The 23,086-nt window shown below is 38.0% G+C and overlaps 2 protein-coding genes across 2 annotated transcripts; both read left to right on the forward strand.

Annotated features, from left to right (window-relative positions):
* The first annotated feature begins 10,920 nt into the window (after nucleotides 1–10,920).
* On the forward strand, nucleotides 10,921–11,943 carry LOC103433675 (uncharacterized). The gene is made up of 2 exons (XM_008371940.4): nucleotides 10,921–11,472; nucleotides 11,779–11,943. Exons 1-2 carry the CDS (start codon nucleotides 11,044–11,046, stop codon nucleotides 11,851–11,853), a joined length of 504 nt encoding a protein of 167 aa, XP_008370162.3. The 5' UTR covers nucleotides 10,921–11,043; the 3' UTR covers nucleotides 11,854–11,943.
* A 9,317-nt stretch (nucleotides 11,944–21,260) lies between these two features.
* On the forward strand, nucleotides 21,261–22,376 carry LOC103408569 (F-box/kelch-repeat protein At3g06240-like). The gene has a single exon (XM_008347409.1). The coding sequence runs from the start codon at nucleotides 21,261–21,263 to the stop codon at nucleotides 22,374–22,376; it is 1,116 nt and encodes a 371-aa protein (XP_008345631.1).
* The last annotated feature ends 710 nt before the right edge of the window (nucleotides 22,377–23,086 follow it).

Genomic DNA, 23,086 nt, shown 5'->3' on the forward strand with positions numbered 1-23,086 from the left:
GTTCCTCCACCAAGGTCTCCTCTGCCAGCTTCTTCATCCATGGGTAGCCCTGCTAATTCTGTGCCTATTTCAGATCCCTTACCAATATCTTCATCTCCACAATCAACTCCCTCACACCTACCTGCTGCTTCTTCGACACCTGTTACTTCTCAGCTACCTGTTGCTTCTCAACTACCTGATGTCTCTACTAATATCCATCCAATGGTAACACGGTTCAAGGCTGGAATTTTTAAACCCAAGGTATTAGTTGCAACCAAGCATCCAATTGATTCAAGCAGTTTTGTTCCTACAACTTACTTACAGGCTTCCAAACATGATCATTGGCTGAAAGCAATGTCTGAAGAATTTCAAGCCTTACAAACTACTGGTACTTGGACTCTTGTACCTCCCTCTCCTCATCAGAATATTGTCGGGTGCAAATGGGTTTTTCGAATCAAACGAAAACCTGATGGTACCATTGATCGGTACAAAGCCCGCCTTGTTGCTAAGGGATTTCATCAGCAAGAAGGAGTTGATTTTCAGGAGACATTTAGTCCTGTTGCAAAGCCAGTCACCATTCGAATTTTACTAACCCTTGCCGTCCAACAGAACTGGTTTCTTAATCAACTGGATATTAGTAATGCCTTTCTTCACGGCACTCTTCAGGAAGAGGTCTTCATGCAACAACCTCCCGGCTTTGTTGATTCAACAAAATCATCCTATGTCTGTAAGCTTAACAAGTCTCTTTATGGCTTGAAACAGGCTCATCAGGCCTGGTATGATAAACTTTTTCAGACTCTGATCTCTCTTGGATTTGAAAACTCTAAATCTGATTGCTCTCTCTTTGTTCAGCACAAACCCTCTCTAATTATCGTTCTAGTGTATGTTGATGACATCCTAGTGACTGGTCCACATTCATCTGCTTGTCAAGCATTTATTCATTAGCTCAACACCTAATTTCTTGTTAAAGATTTAGGTCATCTTCATTTTTTCCTTGGTCTCGAAGCTCAAAGAACTACTGATGGTCTTTTTTTTATCTCAAGGGAAATATGCTCATGATCTGCTTGTTAAAACTCATATGGATGGTTGCAAACCATGTTCTACTCCACTTGGCACAACCAAGTTGGATCACACTGGTCCCTTACTTGATAATCCATCTGAGTACAGATCTATTGTGGGTGCTTTACAGTACCTCACTTGGACCCGACCAGATATTTCGTTTGCAGTAAACCAAGTGTGTCAATTCCTTCAGTGTCCCGGAGAATCACATTTTCAAGCAGTCAAACGCATTTTACGCTTTCTCAAAGGTTCAGTTCATCAAGGTATGTGGTTCAAGAAAGGTTCTTTACATCTCACAACTTTTTCAGATGCTGATTGGGCTGGCTGCATCTTTGATAGACGATCAACCAGTGGTTATTGTGTATATTTTGGGCCTAACTTGATTAGCTGGAGTGCAAAGAAGCAACATACCGTTGCTCGATCGTCCACAGAAGCTGAATATCGTTCTCTTGCCCACACAGCTGTAGAATTGACATAGAACCGCAAAATTCTTCACGATCTCCACTTCCCACTTCGACAGGTGCCCCACCTTTGGTGTGACAATGTCTCTGCCATTTCTCTGGCATCCAATCCCGTGTTTCATGATCGAACGAAACATGTCGAGATTGATTACCATTATATAAGAGAACTTGTTTTAGCTAATCTGATTAAAGTCCAACATGTCAGTACTCATCATCAAATTGCCGATATTCACACCAAGGCACTTTCCAAAGCCAGATTCAAGTTGTTACAGTCCAAGCTTTCTCTCGGGTCTCCTCCGTTTAGCTTGAGGGAGGGTAAAGGGCCACCTCACTCTTAAATATTTTCTGTTATGTAACAGCTGTAAATTTGTCACATGTGTTTTGTTGTTAATCACACTGTTAGTGATTAATCTGGGGTCATTAGTAACTAAGCTTATTTGGCAAAGTGTATATAAATTCTCTTGTATTACTTCCTGATTAAGAAATGAAATATACAGAAAGTATTCTTTCTATCTGTGTCCCTGGACCTATGCTCCATTCGTCCATGCAGGTGGATCGAAGTGCACATGCATACGGCCAATTCCTATATATAACGTGAGTGATCCTAAAAGTCAATCTGGCATAAAGTGACCCAAATTCATCTTTTGAATTCTGTAAGGCACATTTTACATGTTAAAATCCCGAACCTATTTCATATATTTGATGTAATATATATTTTTTGCACAATGACATGTATTTCTGTAAAATAATGCATTAATTAAAAAAAATCCAAGAACTGATAAATTATTCCACAGTCCACACGTACTGGGATGGAGGGAGTTGGTAACCTGCGGATTAGCCACTTGATGTTTGAGTATTGGGCCCACGAAGATTGGAAATGGAAACATCGACATCATATGTAGTGATATTTACTGTTGAGGGAAAGTAAGTTACTGTTACGAGCCGGCAGGAATGGTTTTTAGCTTTATAAGGTGAATACAGTGCACAAGAAACGATTCTTGCCGGATACTTTTTTTGAGGATTCAGATATTTTGTGATTGTGACCGTTTATTGTATATCATGCGGTCAATTTTCGTTATGTACTATTTATATTTAATTTTAAATTTAAATAATTTACATAACGAAAACTGACTGCACGATGTACGATCACGATCTCGGGATTCCCAGAATTTCCAAAAAAAATAATCCGGCGATGATCCTTTTCCACAGTGCACAGGGTAATTTTACTGTTGCTGCAGTTTTTGAGTAACAGAAACGTTACGAAAGGTCTTCTGTGTTGCCCTAGCTGTTTCATTTGCTTTTCTTTTTTCATGGTTTTACACTCATCCTTCAAAGTCTCAAACCTTCTCCACCTTCCACATCTCTTTCTGCATTTAATGGAAGTTGACATGTTCTTACTGCTTATACAGTTTTTGGGACCGATACGATAAAAGTAGAATTAAGGAGGAGCACACGCAAGTACAAGAATCACGGAACTCCAGACTATATAAAAGACACATCATTTTAAATTACTTATCAAATATTGGTTTTTGAGTTGACATTATCACATAGAATTTAGCTGAAAACGTTGGAAGAATGTAGAAGTCTGAGTCCCCAACTTCCCTGCACTGTTAAAAAGCCATAAAATGAAGATTATAGTTGGACTTAACACACAGATACATAATATTTTTCCCATATTTAATAATACAGACCATATGTTGAAATGCATTGTGCGGCTTAACTCTGTTTCCCTTCCTTTTAGTGTGTGTGTAAAAGAAAAAGAGTACATAAACATGATAATAACAAATTTGGTTGAAATTTAGAGATTTGAATATCAGCCATCACAACATACATATATATGTAGAAATGTTCTCTTAATTGTTGAAAAAGACCAAATCCGTTTGAAAGATAAAAAGAAGAAATAGATAAAGATACAAAATCGATGGTCGGTTAATTTTCTCGGGTTCCCAAAAGGATCCCAAGCGTAGAACAATATAGTAAAGTAAAAAAAAAAAAAAAAAATTATATTGGCACGTACCGGAAAAATCCATATATCACATTCTAGAAATATAAAAGCATGTTGGACAAAATTTGCATGAGTTATTTACTCTTTCTTTAAGTTTTGTTTATCAAAATTAAAGTTAATCATCTAATCAAATTAAGTTTAAACTCAGATTTCAACAAGAAAAAGTACATAAACATGAAAAAAATAACGACTTATATAGCTTATAATCTGTTTATAATCATTATGCATCTCATTTGTATAAATCTATTCAATAACGGAGTCTGCTATGCAAGTTCTTAAGCGGCTGCTTTATTGTGATTTTCAGATGATATCGTTTTACGTGTAAAGCTAGAAAAATAAGTCTTCGAAAATTCAGTTTCAGAACTGCAAAAAGCAATATATTCCTGGGAAACATATATGGGCTGCGCCTGCATGAACAAGATTATAGTGTACGTACTATATATTTGACCAAACAAAAGAAGATGCACTAAATATTGTTCTATACAAATCGGCCTTACAACGCATGATCAATGGAGACGTATCAGAACAGGGGCTATCCTTAGCACTGATCTGCTACTATGCCCTATCACTTCATCGACACATATATACATACACACATGCTACTTGGAATGCTTTCACCTTGTCTTAAGACAACACGTGCCTGCCAGATGGAACTGTTTTTCTTTTGAGTAGATGCACAAAATTGTCAAACACCCTACAGCAACAGCAGCAGGATTGGATGTTACGATGCGTTTAGGCATATATATATATTATTACGGACAATTATTTTGTTCAATGATATTTTAAATATCTATTTTTATTGTTTCAAAAAATAATATACATGTTATTTAATTTTTCTTGCACCTAAAAAAATAAGGAATATGTTACATTTGAACCAAATGAAAAATAAATACATAAAACACTCACTAGTGAATACCTAAACATTATTGCACCGTTATCATAATAGACCACAACAACAACAACAACAACAACAACAAAGCATTTTCACACTAAGTGGGGTCGGCTATATGAATCCTAGAACGCCATTGCGCTCGGTTTTGTGTCATGTCCTCTGTTAGATCCAAGTACTCAAGTCTTTTCTTAGGGTCTCTTCCAAAGTTTTCCTAGGTCTTCCTCTACCCCTTCGGCCCTGAACCTCTGTCCCGTAGTCACATTTTCGAACCGGAGCGTCAGTAAGCCTTCTTTGCACATGTCCAAACCACCGGAACCGATTTTCTCTCATATTTCCTTCAATTTTGGCTACTCCTACTTTACCTCGGATATCCTCATTCCCAATCTTATCATTTCTCGTGTGCCCACACATCCCACGAAGCATCCTCATCTCCGCTACACCCATTTTGTGTCCGTGTTGATGCTTCACCGCCCAACATTCTGTGCCATACAACATCGCTGGCCTTATTGCCGTCCTATAAAATTTTCCCTTGAGCTTCAGTGGCTTACGCCGGTCACACAACACGCCGGATGCACTCTTACACTTCATCCATCCAGCTTGTATTCTATGGTTGAGATCTCCATCTAATTCTCTATTCTCTTGCAAGATAGATCCTAGGTAGCGAAAACGGTCACTTTTTGTGATATTCGCTAGATTGCTCCGGTCATTAGTGTGGATAAGTATATAAATGGATAGAGATAGGAAAGCAAACACAAGATGTACGTGGTTCACCCAGATTGGCTACGTCCACGGAATAGAGGAGTTCTCATTAATTGTGAAGGGTTTACACAAGTACATATGTTCAAGCTCTCCTTTAGTGAGTACAAGTGAATGATTTAGTACAAATGACATTAGGAAATATTGTGGGAGAATGATCTCGTAACCACGAAACTTCTAAGTACCGGAGTGTGGTATCGTCTTGACTTGCCTTATCTGTCTCATAGGTAGATGTGGCATCTTCTCTGGAAGTACTCTTCCTCCATCCAGGGGTGGTATCTTTAACTGGTGGAGATGCACAAGGTCATGTATCAATTTCACTTGAAGCTTACTTGTAGTTTCAGGCTTGGTCAAGCGCGATACAAACCATGTAGTAAGAGTCCCCCAAGTCGCCGAGTTAGGGGATCTGCTGAAAGAGGTGACAGACAAGGTAAGCAATCAGAGCTCCGGCTGATTGTTCACATTCTCCCTATCTTGCAGGCAGCATGAAGGATAAAGAGAAGAAAAATGAGAAGAGATGATATGGGATACTTTTGTTTTTGAAGAAGTAACTTTCCACAGGCTTATTCTTGAACTAGGCTGGAGGGTTTTCTGGTTTCCTCCAGAGTATAAGGCCGACTGAAGAATTTGAGGGTCAAAACAAGTCCATCAAATATAGAGTACGTTCGACCCTGCTGATATGAGATACTTTTGCTTTTGACAGAGTAGTAGATGTATCGGCACGTGTGCTGTTACGCTTGTCTCCACATGCTTCCTTATATCCTTCTCACTTGCTCTGTCTGTTCCTCAGGCAGATGCGGTATCTTCCCTGGAAGCATAAGATGTTGAAGATGAGTACTCGAGAGCAATGCCAGGTAAGTAATCAGGTAAGGGGTTCCAGGCAGTCAGTTCCTGGCTGGAAGCTTGATTCCAAGTGCTGACTGATTGCTCTCTTTCTCTTTGTCTTGTAGGTAAGAACAAGGCCAAAGGAAAAGACAAGGAAAAAGCATGATATGGGATACTCTTGCTTTTAACCCTGATGATATGAGATATTCTTGCTCTAGTATAGCTTGTTTACAGAGGTATTATCGGGGGGAAAGAAAGCTGAATATTTCGAAAGGCTTCGTTGGGAGTGCCCTCTCAGATAAGAGGAAGGGTTGAGCATTTTTGCAAGTCTGCCTGTCCGTTGGGGATGAAGGTCGACATATATAGGAGTCTCCCTAACATCAAGTAATAATGCTATTCCTTTACCCTGCTTGGTCATAGCACGGTAGTGGGAGCTGCCAGCTTCACATGTTTTAACTCTATCAGAGCACTTTGAAAAAGTGGTATGTGGTATCTGGAAAGCTGATGTTGCGTGTGAAGATTACAGACAAGCTTTATCCAAGGAGATCCAGCTCTTGAAGTTGGGAAAGTGGTGCCTCTTCGGTTTTCGAACAAGTAATCCTGTCGGGGATCTGGCTCTCGAGATTCGAAGAACGATGCCGCTTCGATTTTTGAGAAAGCAATCCTGCTGGGGGTCTGGCTCTCGAGATTCGGAGAGCGGTGTCTCTTCGATTTTTAAGAAAGTAATCATGTTGGGAGTCTGGCTCTCGAGATTCGGAGGGCGGTGCCTCTTCGATTTTGGAGCAAGCAATCTTGTTGGGAGTGTTTTATCGAATGTGAGTAAAGGTTGGGCATGTTTGATAGTCTACCTTGCCACGAAGCACAGAGGTTGACACACCGGGACTTTCCAATTATCCAACAGTGGTACTGTTCCTTTACCCTTGTGGGTAATAATATGGTAGCTAGACCTTCAAAATTTATGTGTCTAAACTTTGTTAGTGTTGTTTCTTTGCTATTATTTTACCCTTCTTGGTCAGAGCGATGTAGTAGGAGCTGCAAGCTTCACGTGTCTCAACTTTGTCAGAGAACTTTGGCAAAGTTATCTGTGGTACCCATGAGCTAATGTTGCGTGTGGGAAGTGGGTGATTGAACAGTACGATTCATGTGCTTTCTACTTCACCAGAAATCTTCGACAGAATGCCCATAATTTCCGCAAAGCTGAGTGTGCGTGTGACAGGTGCTGACAAGGCTGGAAAAGTAGGTGCCTCTTCGATTTCTGAGATCGGCCCTCGTGGTCTCTGAGCAGCCCAGCTTTTGAGAAAGCAAGCCTCTTCAATTTCTGAGATCGGCCTTCGTGGTCTTTGAGCAGCCCAGCTTTTGAGAAAGCAAACGCTTCTTCGAATTCTGAGATCGACCCTCGTGGTCTCTGACCAGCCCAGCTTTTGAGAAAGCAAACGCCTCTTCAATTTCTGAAGCTTCGCCGAGTGCATATTTTTATAGGGGCTGACATTAAGTTCCAAAACACACTTGAATCTCCACCAGTAGAAGCTCCATTCTTGCACTTCTAAGATCTTGATTTGTTCGACCTCTTCTCTCTTCAACACCTTTGAAAATGTCTGGCCCCTCCGACCGTCGTTTTGACTTGAACCTTGTTGAAGAGGCAGCCCCGCCTTCTCCAGACAACATATGGCGCCCATCCTTCGTCTCTCCTACTAGTCCTCTTACCGTTGGGGATTCCGTGATGAAGAATGATATGACCGCTGCGGTAGTGGCCAGGAACCTTCTCACTCCCAAAGATAACATACTACTTTCCAAACGGTCTGATGAGTTGGCTGTTAAGGATTCTCTGGCTCTCAGTGTTCAGTGTGCAGGTTCTGTGTCTAATATGGCCCAACGCCTATTTGCTCAAACCCGCCAAGTTGAATCATTGGCGACTAAAGTGATGAGTCTCAAACAGGAGATTAGAGGGCTCAAGCATGAGAATAAACAGTTGCACCGGCTCGCACATGACTATGCTACAAACATGAAGAGGAAGCTTGACCAGATGAAGGAATCTGATGGTCAGGTTTTACTTGATCATCAGAGATTTGTGGGTTTGTTCCAAAGGCATTTATTGCCTTCGTCTTCTGGGGCTGTACCGCGTAATGAAGCTCCAAATGATCAACCTCTGATGCCTCCTCCTTCTAGGATTCTGTCCAGTACTGAGGCTCCGAATGATCCTCCTCCGGTGCCTTCTCTTTCTGGAGCTCTACCGACTGCTGAGACTTCTCCTAAGCAACCTTTGTGAAGGCTCCCTCTTGTTTGTTTATTTTGACTCATGTATATGTACATATTTGTAACTTATCGGGGATATCAATAAATAAGCTTTCCTTCATTTCAACGTATTGTGTTAAATACACCAAAACCTTTTTCGCTAAGTTCTTTGAATTTTCTTTTGTTGAAGCTTGTATGTTGAAGCTTTGTGAGTGGAGCATGTAGGTTGAGGTAGTGTTCCCTTAATTTCCCGAGTGAGGAAAACTTCTCGGTTGGAGACTTGGAAAATCCAAGTCACTGAGTGGGATCGGCTATATGAATCTTAGAACGCCATTGTGTTCTGTCCTGTGTCATATCCTCCGTTAGATCCAAGTACTCTAAGTCTTTTCTTAGGGTCTCTTCCAAAGTTTTCCTAGGTCTTCCTCTACCCCTTCGGCCCTGAATTGCAAATTACATACCTCCTAATCTTTCTTTTTTCTTCTTGTGAAGTTTGAAGCTATATAACGTACTCCCTGCTCTTATTTGGTCTCTCTCTTTCTTTCGTCTAATCTAATCACAAAATCAGAAACTTTGGGAGGAATTGACATGGTTAAATATATTCTTGGATCGGACTAGCCCAATTTTCATGAATATAGAAACCCTACGAAGCTCAAGATCTAGGATCTCATCTGAGGAAGCTAGGCAACTCTATTGCAAGGTCAGCGTGGACTTTGACGAAACTAAAACATATATAATCTCATTGCTCTGTGAGGTTGATCGAACAATCTACGTAGTCAGATGGTTTTACTGAAAAAAAAATCGTATTTAACAGAGGGCAAGATATTATGAATTCAATTAAAACAGCCAAGACTCTTAAATTAAAGTGAACCATCTGAGAAATAAAATAAAAAAATGCTAGAGATACCATCAATGTAACATAAATATGTGATTTACATAGCATTACTCATAAAAACGATAATATCCTATTGAGTATAACTTAATTGGATTCAAGACACATTCATGTAAGCATGTGAGTGTCAATGAATATATTTATCGATTTCTTTCCAATTCATTAACTTGGCTAATGAGTTAATTGGTGTTGAGGAAATTACAGAATCTCGTTTTAATTAAAATTTGGAGTCCTTATTGTGCAACTAACCAAAGGGACTTATGTGGTTAGACAAGATATCAATATCATTTAAAACTCTAATGTTATCTTATGATTTGGCAAATCCTTACTAATTAGTAATAGGCCGGATCATAAGGAGACTCATCACTATAATAGGTAGTCTCTGTACTCATATCATCCTGATCAATGCTAAAAACCGTATTCTATAACAAGGATTATCGGCTGTTGTTTGCATAAGACTCCCTTCAAAACCCTAACAGTCATGGCTTATTCTTCCTCCTCTTCGGTAGATTAAGTTTGTTTTTCCTTTTAATTGTTTGATTGATTTATTGTAATTCTATTTGTTATACCTGTGATGCTAGTAGCTTGTTGATTGCTAATTACTTCTTACAATTCATGCATGAACCAATTGAGATATATAAAAAAATACAATGTTCTAATCCATGTCTACATTTTCATTGATTTTTTTTTGTTTCTTTCATTTCAGTTCTTTAGGAATCCTAACAACTATTTTACAGTGATGAAAGCTCAAAAGGTAAAGACATGGAAACAACGATTATGGTGAATCAATTGTATGATATTTTTGTTGAAGAAGATCATACTGTCAAACCACTGAAAAATTATTTATGGACAGATCAACATGATGCACGTCAACCCTAATGAAATATTGCTTAGGTCTAGGTGATGATCAAGCTCCATGATATTCCGATGAGAGATTTTGGGGGCGCTATCGAGTGCGCCTACGTAATATTTTGTACAAAGACCAGATGCGCTAGAAGTTATGCCGTTATCACTCTATCAAAAGACATTTGCGCTCTAAATGAAATGCCAACTGAATTGTGCGATGAGTATTGTAACATGACGGAAATTTTTGTAAGGTATTTATGGTCGTGCTTTTCGTCATTTTCCACTACTCGTCACATAAGACATTTGCATATGCTATCATTTAGAACGCGGTTGTTATCTTTTGATAAGGCGATAAACCAATAACTCCCAGTTTATATGATTTTTGTATAAAATAATCATCGTTGCTGACAGCTCCAACTATACAATTTTGAACCATGAAGGCAGCAATCGGTAGCTCCTCCGAAATTGCTTTCGCGATATATCTTGGAGGTTGATCACATAAGACTGAAACACTCTTTCATTAGCCATTGATGTGTATTATAGTGGAGCTTCAAAAAATTTAAGAAACTTTAACGAAAAGCTTCCGGTACTGTTCATTTTAATGAAAAACCATATTTTTATACTAAAAAGTCAATCCTAGTATTATTCACTTTACCATTTATTTTGTCCTTATCGTTAAAACTCAAAATTTTCAAACTATTTTCATTGATTTTCCTAAAAATTTATGACATTAGAGTAGGTTATTCGCATGTTAGTTAACGACTACACATACTTCACGTTTTATTTAATTTAGTTTGCTCATTTAAAAAGCTTGAGAATAAATTCGAGTAAAAGATAGAAGGGCTTTCTATGGTAAAACTTCAATCTGACATATTCTTCACGAATAATGGCCTCTTAGAAATGGAAGACTCCAGCAGGCTCCACAAGTCATCGTACGTGTCACATCATGATACACCACGCACCTTCTATCGCCAACACGAAACTTCTTCACACAGACGTGTCTAATATTTGTGCACCCAAAAACCAGATCTGTATAAAGCTCGTAGCTAAAAATAGCCATATAAATCATCAAAGTGCATATGCACAAACCAAAAGAGCTATGGCTTCCGGCGACGAATTCAGATTGACATCACCCGAAATAGACCATGAAGGAAGGTTGCCCAGAAAATACACAGGAGAAGGTCAAGGAGCAAAAAAGAACATATCTCCCCCTTTAGAATGGTACAACTTGCCACAAGGGACCAAGAGCCTAGCCCTAGTTGTACAGGACATTGACGCACCCGACCCAAAGGGTCCTCTCGTGCCTTGGACGCATTGGGTTGTGGTGAACATTCCACCGACTCTGAAAAAACTGCCGGAGAGTTTTTCCGGTAAAGAAAAGGAGGTGGGTGGTGAGTATGGCGAGATCAAAGAAGGTAACAATGATTGGAAGGTGCCTGGGTGGCGTGGGCCCATGCTGCCTAATCATGGTCATAGGATCGAGTTCAAGCTTTATGCTTTGGACGATGATCTGCACCTAGGTCACAAGGTATGTTTGTAGGTCTATGTTCTCTTGTTAGACTATTTGACAACATAAATAGTTAAGTCAATTCGTATATATTGTTAAATTGTGAATCTGATTAATCACGTGAATCGACTATGTGACAATATAATTAGTTAAATCAATTCTTATACATTGTTAAATTGTGAATGTGATTGATCAAGTAAATCTTCACTAATGCATGACTCGGATTTAAGCAAATATTAGTAAGAGAATATTAAACCTTTTAGAAACAGTTTTTTATTTTATTTAAATTTTATCAAATGTTAAAATTTGGGTGAGTTGCACTTGCAGGTGACGAAGGACAAGGTGTTGGAGGCAATTAAAGGGCATGTTCTGGGAGAAGCAGTGTTGATGGCCATTTTCTGATGCTAATTACTATATATTAGTTGTTTGGATGTTGTGCTGTGACTTTTTGATCATGCACTCTTTTTCAATTAACGTGTGATGTTATCTTTAGTTTCTCAAGTTCTGAGCAAGACAATAATGGAAAATTAGTAAAAAAAAAAAAAAAAAAAAACCTTCAAAAGAGTTGGAGTTTTCGGAGCAAATATATATTACATGAAGTTGGAGGTCTGCAGGGCAACTGTTGCTTGTAATGCATGCCAAAGACCAATTTATTCACCAGAAACAAAATTTGGAAGACTGATCACCAAATTCAATGAAACTGTACATGATTTAAAAAAAGAAAAAGAAAAACTCACGGAACAAATTAGCCCTTCGTATGATTTGGTCGATTTTATTGTGCCTGACCTTCTGTTTGATTTTGGACACATTGTGAGCAAAGGTAGGCACGGCCCTAGCCTCAAATATTAATCCCAAGGCCCATGGTAATAATGTTAAGCAAATGGTTTATAACGTATGTGATGTTCTTCACCTAATTTGTGACGCAACTAATTTCCTTCAAACCCTTTTCGGCATATTTGCGGTTAACTCTTGCACTCAATTTTTGTAGAAACTGTCATATAACCTTCAACTTGATTCAGTTCAATAATGACCATTAGAGCTGCTCCGTTTAATGATGATAACATTAGTAATTGGAATTGGAGAATGTGTACGTGTAGTATCGAAGAGGGACTGAAAGAAGTGATTGGTGTATTTTGGATTTTCGGTATTCCTTTTGGGCCCTATGATACTTGTTTTGGTTTGGAAAGGGTTTGGCAAGATGAGTCCAACACACGGCTTTTTTGTGACATAAGACGTTTTGGGTGTTTGAACATCGTTTAGGGGTTTAGAACAGCGATGGGAGTAGTGTATTTTCGGCTTTTCGGTAATTGAATTTGGCCCATGATTCTTTTTTCGGCTGGGAAAGGCTTAGGCAACACGAGTCCAACGTGTTTTTGGGCGTTTTTGGAGGTTTTAGGGGTTTAGAACAGCTTTTCAAAAGTTTGTTGAGTGTTTTTGAGCAATTCTGTAATTTTATTTTAATTTCTTTTGCAATTAGGATTTTCCTATGACTATTTGACTTTTAGAGTTGTGTTGATTTTTTATTTTTTATTTTTTTAAAAGGGGATAACTGGTGACAAGTCACGGTTATTCTTTCTTTTTGGGCCCGAAGAGGTTATGGAGAAATTTATCCTGCCCGTGGTCACAGTCAAGTAGATTTATCAGCTCGGAGCATCAAACTCGGAACCTCCCATATTTTTGGTTTATTAGGAAGCCGCAATTCGCGCCCTTACCAGTGGATTATCAGAGTTTTACTAAAACGAAATAGTTCGTGAACCCTTAATCAGATACTTTCCCTCTGCCAATTATGACCATCAAAGCCTAAATAAAAGTAGTACCATGGTTCGTGACTCTGAATCCAATAACTACCTTTTTTTACATTTGGGGGTGGTTGGGGACTGAGTTTGGAATTCTGTGGGGGAGGGATGAGTGCTTTTATGAAGATGATCTAAGTCTCACATTTGTCATCTTATAAAATAAATCACAATTTAAATAGTCTCACTCCTGTATCGAAGCCTTTTGAATAAAAAAATCTTTGTATTAATGTGCGGGTGATTAAGTAGAGATAATTTCGATGTCATTAGTGTGGTCGCAGCCCGTCTCTCTGAAACTTTAATTAGAACGGATTTTAGATTTGGGTCTGAATTACTGTTTTTACTTATAAACATAACCAGTATAGCTCTACTTTTGGCCCACTCCAAAGTGGTCCTGTTTTTTCGGGGCGTGTCAAATAAAAGAAAAAAACAGCATCGACTATCTTATAAAATAAATCACAACTTATATCAAATGATCTCACTTCTAATTGCACCAAGATCTTTTACATAGAATTCTCATACTTATTAATTGCACGTGTGATTAAATAGAGACTATCAATGTTTTTAGTAATTGATAGTGGCCCGTCTCTCTGAAACTTTAATATAAGTTCCTTGCACAATTAAGTGCCCTTAGACTTTTGGCTAGTTAAATAAATAACGACTCCAAATATATAGTTTTCATTTTCTTTGTATGATTTGTATTATGAAACAAGAGATGTTAACAAGTTTCTTCTTTCGATCTTATGCTTCTACCTTCTATTTATTTTTTTCGAGCATGTATTGTTATTAGACGATCGGAGCCGTCCATGCTCTAGCCTACTTAAAAAATATCGAAAATGGTTTAGCTGATCGATTCACGTTGTATAGTTTAAAGAACAATAATCTACTTACGCTATTTTACACGTTTTATGTCCTGGTAACTTAAATAATTGATAAACATGACTTGCATTGCAAAAAGTAACTTCCTGGATAAGACAAGAAAGCTTCACTTCCAGCTAATCGAACACGATAATCTTCACTTATGTTTGACTGAGGTTTCTCAAGAGTTGCAAAATCTGGAATCACCAAGTAGTAAACAAGCTACATCTGCCTATCTCTCTCTTCAAGCCCTCATCCATTACCCCAACTACCTTATAACTGTTAATCTTCAGAAATGTAATGTGAGAGAAAAAGGAATTCGAGAGATTTTAGAGAGAGAGAGAGAGAGAAGTAGGAAAAATGAAGAACTTCAGCATATTGATTTCTTAGCTATTACGCAAGTATATTATACAACATTTATACATTTCTCAATTCTTCTAACAACCTAACTAATAGACTCTCTAATCTTCATACAAGTGGCATAATCTCAGCCACACAACCTATCTCTATCATCCTCCCTCAATCTTATACTTGGAAGATCTTAGCATGAGATTGTTACAATAAACACGAAACAATGGAGCAATGAGTCCTTTAGTTAAAATGTCTACAAGTTGCTCCTTTGATGACACAAACTGCACCAGAAGCTTGTTTGTTGCTACCCTCTCCCGAACAAAGTGCACATCAACCTCGATGTGCTTGGTCTGTTGATGTTGAACTGGATTGAAGGAGAGTGCTATAGCAGAAAGATTATCACAAAACAACACAGGAGGTGCATATATGGGAATTTGAAGAAAGGCAAGAATTTGGTGAATCCAATCAAGCTCGGCCATTGTAGAAGACAAAGCTCGATACTCAACCTCAGTGGAGGACCTGGATACGGTTTGTTGCTTCTTGGAAGACTAGGAAATGGGATTATTTCCTAAAAACACAACCAAGCCGGTTGTAGAGCAGCGATCATTGGGATTACTTGCCCAATCCGCAACACTAAAAGCATGTAAGGCCAAATCACCTCGTGAATAAGAAATGCCAACATCCATAGTTCCTTTCAAATATTTGAAGATCCGTTTTACTGCAGTGAAATGAGAGACTATTAGATTTTGCATGAACTGCCATACTTAATGCACGCACAGAGAAGGCAATATCGAGTCTTGTGAATGTGAGATATTGTAGAGCACCTACCACACTTTTATGTAATGTGGGATTAGAATAGGGCTCACCATCATCTTTTAATAACCTGTTGTAGGGAAGACAAGGTGTATCATAGGCTTTTGAGTCAATCATTTTTGTTTTAGCAAGTAACTCTTGGACATATTTTTGTTGGGACAAAACCAAACCATTGGGAGTCGTAGAAATCTGAATCCCAAAAAAAAAAAAAAACATGAAGAGGACCTAAGTCCTTGATATCAAACTCAGATGTTAAATCAGTGATCACTTGTTGTATCTCAGTGGTTGCACTTCCTGTGATGATTATGTCATCAACATAAAACAATAATATCACAATATGTGATCCAACAGTTTTCACAAATAAGGAAGAATCTGAGTATGTATTTTGAAATCCCAATTTAGGCAGAAAAGTAGTGAACCTATCATTCCATGCCCTTGGGGCCTGCTTCAATCCATAGAGAGACTTGTGCAATTTACACACTAATGAGGAATTCTGTGGATCCACAAAGCCAGGTGGCTGGGCCATGTACACTTCCTTTTGGAGAATGCCATGTAGAAAGGCATTCTTAACATCAAGTTGCCTAAGAGACCAATTGAAGTGTGCAGCAAGTGCTAAGACGATCCTCACTGTGGTTGGTTTAACAACATGACTAAAGTTTCACTATAGTTAAAACCAAGTTCTTGACTGAATCATTTGGCAACCAATCTGGCTTTATGCCTTGCAGCCATCTGAATGCCTCTTGATTTTGAAGACCCATTTGCACCCTACTAGATTTTTATTAGCTGGTAATGAAACCAAACTCCATGTTCCTTAACCATGTAATGCACTGATTTCCTCCTGCATGGCTTGAAACCAAACTGAACTCTTAAGAGCTGATTTGTATGTTGAAGGTTCACAGAGAGACATATCAACATCCTTGAAAGCAACAAGTGTAGATAAAAACACAATTTTCTTGCTGATCCCACTCTTACTCCTAGTCTGCATATGATGTAGATTGAGTGGTGGTATGGAATGAACCACTTGAAGTGTATCAAAACTATGATCAAGTGCCATATGATGTAGATTGAGTGGTGGTATGGACTAAAGAGGCCTCTGTGTATTTAATGAAAGAGATGATGATTGAGATATGTGAGGAGACAATGCAACAATGGAGGAATGTAGGGGTAAGTGAGTTTGACTTGAAGTTGGAAACAAGGTAGATGGTACTGGATTTGTGTTTGTGTTATGGGATAACATGGTGACTACATTTTGTGATGTAACTACAAGGGGAGGAACATTAGAATTCACAGAACATGAGTATATAGGATTGGTATGTGCCAATAAATCTGTATAAGGAAATTCTTGCTCACTAAACACAACATGTCTAGAAATAAAGAACATGTGCTGAGAAACTGCATAACATATGAACCCTTTGTATTTGGAGGCATAACCCAGAAATATGCATTTGGTTGTCTTGGGTTGAAGTTTTGTAGTATTATATGGTCTGAGAATAGGGTAACAAGCACATCCATAAGTTCATAAGTGTTGAATCACTGGAACTGCACCATACAAAGCTTCAAATGGAGACTTATTGGATAAAATGGGAGTAGGCATCCTATTAATAAGATAAATCATTGTTTGACGTGCTAATGACCAAAACTTAGGAGGCAATTTAGCTATTTGAAGTAGTGTAATTGTGGTTTCAATAACATGTCTATGTTTTCATTCAGCCATAGCATTTTGTCCGGGGTATAAGGGCAGAGTTTTTGATGTGAGATGCCATTTTGTAGAAGAAATGACTGAAAGGATTTACCCATGTACTCACCACCACCATCACTTTGCAATATTCTTATTTTTGCAGAGAATTGAGTAAGGACATAAGCATGAAAACCAACAAAAGTAGCACAAAGATCGGATTTATTAACCAAAGGGAAAATCCAAGAATACTTGGTACATTCATCAATGAAGGTAATATAGTACCTATATCCATCCACAAATACACAAGGTGCAGGACCCCAAAGATCACTATGCACCACTTCAAATGGAATTATAAATTTATTGACACTTGGAGAAAAAGGGAAGTTTGCAAAATTTGCCCTCTAAACAGCTTTGAAAAATTACAAGACTAGAATTTTTTAGGAAATGCAACATTAGAGACACAACAAAATTAGATGGATGGCCTAATCTATTGTGCCAGATAGTAGAGTTAACAAGCTGACCAAGAAGGGCTTTATGATGAACCATGCCTTAAGAAGTTGTAGAACAAACATTGGCACGAGAAGAGATTAAGTAAAGTCCATTACTGCACAGTCCTTTGTAGAGTATCCTCCTTGTGGCCTTGTCCTGGATCCAAAAATAGAAGGCATCAAATATAAGCCAACAGTTATTGTCCAAACAAATTATGTGCACTGATAAAAGATTATGTGATAATTTTAGGCATATATAACACAAAATTCAGTTTTATAGGATGTATATAAGGTTTGATAACAGTGTTACCAATGTGTGATACATGCAAACCTTCACCACTTGCAGTTTGAATGACTTCATTAGTGGGATAAGGAGAAGCCAAAGACAGATTTGAAAGATCAGCAGTCATGTGGTTTGTGGCTCCTAAATCAGTGAGCCATACTTATGAAGGAGATGAGGAGACTGCTGAGTGGGTGGGCTGTGACACCATAGTGTGAAAGGCCTGCATTGGTGCTTAAGATTGAAACTCATGTCCATGAACTCGTGAGGAAGACCCTTGTTGTGGATAAGAATTCATTTAAGAGTATTGATACCCTTGCTGTGGATGAGAATTAGATTGATGCTGATTGGGAAATGCACCAAGTACACCAGGACTTGGAGTTTGTATAACATGTGTTTGAGTAGGAAGGTACTGCCTTGGTAAATAGCTTATGTTATTTTGATTAAACCTGCCCATTCCCTTGTTCTTGTAAGCATTGAACTGCTTGAATCCACCAGGTGTAGAACCATATTTAATAGGCTCTTTTTTGAGTTGAATTATTTGCAACCATAGCTGTCATAAATGGTGCGTTGACAATAGACTCCAAAATAGCCTATTCAGCAAGAAGTTGGGACCGAAACTCTTTTAGAGAAATAACATTCTCACGCCTCCTTATCACAGTTCGAAATGTGTTATATTTTGCTGGTAAACCATTCAATGCAAGTATGACAATATCTTTATCAACAAAATAGATTCCAGCAATAGAAAGATAATCTTTGGCCTATTTGATTTTCTGTAAGTATTGAGCAACAGAGTTGGAGCCCTTTTTAAATGTTTGCAGGTTTGATTTCATCTGAAAAATACTAGTCTTAGAGACAGTGGAGAACTGTTCTTTCAATCTAATCCAGAGATCCTTAGAGCTTGTACTACCAATAGCACACGACATAGCCACATGACTCAAATAGGCAATGAGAAACTGCATCAGAGCTTTATCATGCATCATCCAAATCAAATATTCATCATTATCAGATGAATTAGAAGAATCAGAGTCTCCAGATGGAGATGAATGTCAAGCAAGACATAGATGAGTACCATAAACAAACCCTAAAATTCCGTTACTTTCAAGCAGTAATTTCATTTGAAAATGCCAATTGAGATAGTTTGAATCATCTAGCTTAACATTCACAGATGTAGAAATTGATGAAACTAGGGAAATTATTGGTGATTGAAGGAGCTATAATTGAGAAGCAGTAACCATGTTTGCTAAATGACTGATAAAAAAACGACCGAATTTTCTCTGAGAAAAAACACCAAACACCTGGAGTGCACGAATTGAAGAAGACGAAGAAACAACCAGAACGCAGTTGCAAAGCACCAGGGAGCAAAAAGAAACCCTAGATTCTAGAGAAGACGGAAGCAATTCGAGCAAGAAACACCGTGAAGAAGCGAGAGATCAGAAGAAGACGAAGTATCAGAGCTGCGAAAGCTTCAGATCGAAGATTAAGCGTGAGCTTTCATGGCGATTGATACCATGTTAATCTACAGAAATGTAATGTGAGAGAAAACAGAATTCAAGAGATTTTAGAGAGAGAGAGAGAAAAGTAGGAAAAATGAAGAACTTCAGTATATTGATTTCTTAGCTATTAAGCAAGTATATTACACAACATTTATACATTTCTCAATTCTTCTAACAACCTAACTAACAGACACTCTAATCTTCATACAAGTCGCATAATCTTAGCCACACAACCTATCTCTATCAATAACAACCTATGTAATCTCTTGACAAGTGTCACTCAACCATAGATTCATCTTTCACTTGAATATCGGTTTTCTTCACTTCACTATTCTTACAATGGGGTGATGGCGGACTTAGCCTTACAATGGGTTAGCAGTAATGTGGTTCAAATTTACCTTTGATGAGAATCAAACCAAAGACATCTCACTTACAAGTGAAGAAGAATCTCATTAGACTATAGTACTAAGTGGGCGTTTATCTTGAAGTTGTTAGTTTGAGAATATATATGTTCTGGTAAAAGGTTTGCTTTTGGGTCTTCAACGTCCTTTTTTCAAGTAATTGTTTTAGGGTAAATCACACTTCTTCCTACCGTTACAATTAAATTGCGTAAGTTATTTCATTTCTTGCTTATTTCCGTAATAGGTAAGGTATCTTTAACCTACAATTAAATTGCGTAACTTATTTCATTTCTTACTTATTTCATTTCAAATCACATATCCATTAAATCTATATATATCCAAAGCAATTAAGCATACTCCTGGAAGTGCTATTGACACCTTATACATTTCACTAGCTTCTTTTCCTACCTCTTCCCCTAATTTTTGACTTCCTTCTTATCATTTTATTACAAATGAAAGAGGAAAAAACAGTCAAGAGTGAGTCTTTATCTTAGTTTGGGTCAAGCATTGTTGGTTTGCACCAATTGCTGGAAATATTGGAGACTGCTCAAAAACCTAGTGGGAGTGGATAATGGATTCAACTTTTGGGTCTGCTAAACGGCTTCCTTAGCTATAACTCATTTGTTTCTAGACCTGCTTTAAATATCAATCACCATATAAAGCGATAAGTTGAGGTAATTAAACCCCTTAGCTCATTTATCTCTACAATTATTTCCATGTTTTGTTTTCATGTGATTCTCTCGTTCTTTTTCACACATCCTAAGATGAGTTTGGCAGTTCTAGTACAAATTCGTGTATCTCATATTCCTCTTATTATTTATTTATTGCGTATATATTGTTGTGTGAGTGTTTTGTGTTTGACGAGAATTTTTTTAACGTGTCCAAGATACGGGATGATGCAGCACATGACATTAAATAAATTGAGGGTCACTTGAAGAATAAATTTTCCCTCCACTTATAATAACATGTGATGTACAACTTCGTGATCTGGGCACACTGATTTTTTATTTTTTTATTTTTTATTTTTGTATTTAACAAATGATAGGATAATCTACATTGATTATTGGAATATTAAGGGGAGAGGAATTCAGGATCTTACAACTTTTATGGCTGAAAGACGCTGCTTGTGTTTAATCTCTAGAAATAATGAAGCTAGTAATACTATCTTATTTTGAATAGCTAGTTCAATTGCATAATCGATCTTTGGTTGAAAGAATCATTTAATTTTATAAGATGTCAAAAGAACTTGAGAAGCACTTAGATATTCATAACAAATTCCAAAGAGGTTCTAATAGGAGTAATGCCCGGTAGACCAAATTTTTAATAAAAAGAATTTCTAGCAAAAACTCTTCCAAGCATAGCATAAGCGTTTTCTATATAAGTGAATCTTAAATGAGCCATAAATAATCATTTTGGTATTGGTTGAAGTGAGTGCCGATTCATGAATATAACTACTCGTGGTTCAGTTTCCCACTATATAAAATCCTAGCTAGATATGTTCAGTTTAATGTTGAGTAAAGAGCATTGTGTGTGATATGTTCAGTTTAATGTTGAGCAAAGAGTACTATTGTGTGAATGTGTGTGTCTATATATTAATCTTTTGGTATTCTTGTTCAGTACCCTTATGAAGTCTCGCAAAATTTCCCATTCAATGGCGCCCAGCCTCCCTGATGAAATCAAACTCGACATACTCTCGAGGCTGCCGGTTAAATCTTTAATGCGATTTCGGTGTGTGTGCAAACCATGGCTTCATGTAATCTCCAATCCTCAGTTCGTTGCGCAACACCAGAGAAACACAGTAGTCACAAGCACCAGCAAGAACAACTTCAAGCTCTTCGTTGCAAAAATGTCAGACGACCATCTCGATCTCCTTTCCATAGACTATAATGATGATGTTGTTTCAACCAGAGTGCTCAATTATCCGTCAGTAATTAAACCAGATATGGTTATCGATATTTTGGGTTCGTGCAACGGTTTGGTATGTCTAGAAATTGACTTTGGCGAATTCCCTTACAACATTATCTTATGGAACCCTTCCACCGGAGATACCAATGTGTTACCGGAACCTCCTTATGTTGACCGTAATAAGATATTTTACGGATTAGGGTACGATTCCTCCGCTGAAGATTACAAGTTAATATTGGGCAGTCGTGACAGTACAACTTCAACTGAAGAACCTTTCCGATCCATGATACATGTCTTTACAGTTAAATCGAATTCATGGAGGACTTGTCGAGGCCTGTATTATCTTGAGAAGAATGATCAACGGGGCTGCTTCTTAAATGGAGCTCTTCACTGGATCCAGCTTCAGAGAAGAAGTTCCAAGATTGTCTCTTTTGATTTAGCAGAAGAAAATTTTAAGAGCACACTGTCATTGCCCCAACGTGACGATAGAGATATATTCGTCGGAATCGGGACCAGCCAAGACTGTCTCTTTGTGTATACTTCAGCGCTCCAGGATAAAACTTTTTCGATATGGATTATGAAGGAATATGGAGTCAAGGAATCTTGGACAAGAGTCGCGAAAATTTCATCAACGAGATTAGCTAGACAGATTTTTGTTGACTTTTGTGATCTTACTGTGATGCCTGTATGCATTTTCGAGAGTGGTGAAGTTTTGCTGGATCATGAGGGAAGGATCTTGGTGATCTATAATCCCAGGCAAAAAACATACAGAATTATTATCGAGGCTGACGACGAAAACGACGTTGAAGCAGTTACTTATCCAGAGACTTTGGATTTACCTGGAGGTGGTGCATACATGTGAATGTTTCAGAAATCTGTCTTGGCTATTTCTGTGTTTGTTAGTTATTTCTTATATCTTTTAGTTTTGGTATGAAACTTTGATCTCAAGAAGCAAAATTATAGACGAACGAATTCAGTGGCACATAGGCTGCTGTAGAACAAATGACCGAATGGATTGAAGAAAAATGGACCGTTGGAAGACAAAAGGATGCATCATGAATTGCAAGTTTGGCGTTTGAGCTTTAATTTGGACTCATGATACATTTTAGCCATTCAAGACCGTTTCAACCTCTAAAACACAGTTTTAATTTCTCTAATTTGGACTCATGATACCTTTTAGCCATCCAGGATCGTTTTAACCTCTAAAACACATTTTTAATTTCTCTAATAAAAATTGGACCTTCCATTTCCATCCGATTAATGTCATTTATTTTCGTTGAATTTCCTAGTTTTTGAGTTGTCGAAAGGAGTTGTAAATGACTTATATATTTAAGTTGTTACTTCTTCAAAAGCAAAAGTATCTCATATCACATTTTCTCCTTTTCTTCTCTTTATCCTTCATGCTACCTGCAAGATAAGGAGAAGGATAACAATCAACCGGAACTCGAAATCAAACTTCTGATCTGGGACTGATTGCTTGGAGCTCTGATTGCTTACCTTGTCTGTCACCTCTTTCAGCAGATCCCCTAGCTCGGCGACTTGGGGGACTCCTACTACATGATTTGTATCGCG

This window comes from Malus domestica, chromosome 04 (genome assembly GCF_042453785.1).
Source record: "Malus domestica chromosome 04, GDT2T_hap1".
NCBI lineage: Eukaryota > Viridiplantae > Streptophyta > Magnoliopsida > Rosales > Rosaceae > Malus > Malus domestica.

What these genes read in the sequence shown, in the direction of transcription:
- LOC103433675 (XM_008371940.4), top strand. Translation starts at nt 11,044, where the DNA reads ATGGCTTCCGGCGACGAATTCAGATTGACATCACCCGAAATAGACCAT. An exon ending in ATCTGCACCTAGGTCACAAG is followed by an intron (nt 11,473 to 11,778) that starts GTATGTTTGTAG and finishes TTGCACTTGCAG; the next exon opens with GTGACGAAGGACAAGGTGTT.
- LOC103408569 (XM_008347409.1), top strand. Translation starts at nt 21,261, where the DNA reads ATGGCGCCCAGCCTCCCTGATGAAATCAAACTCGACATACTCTCGAGG.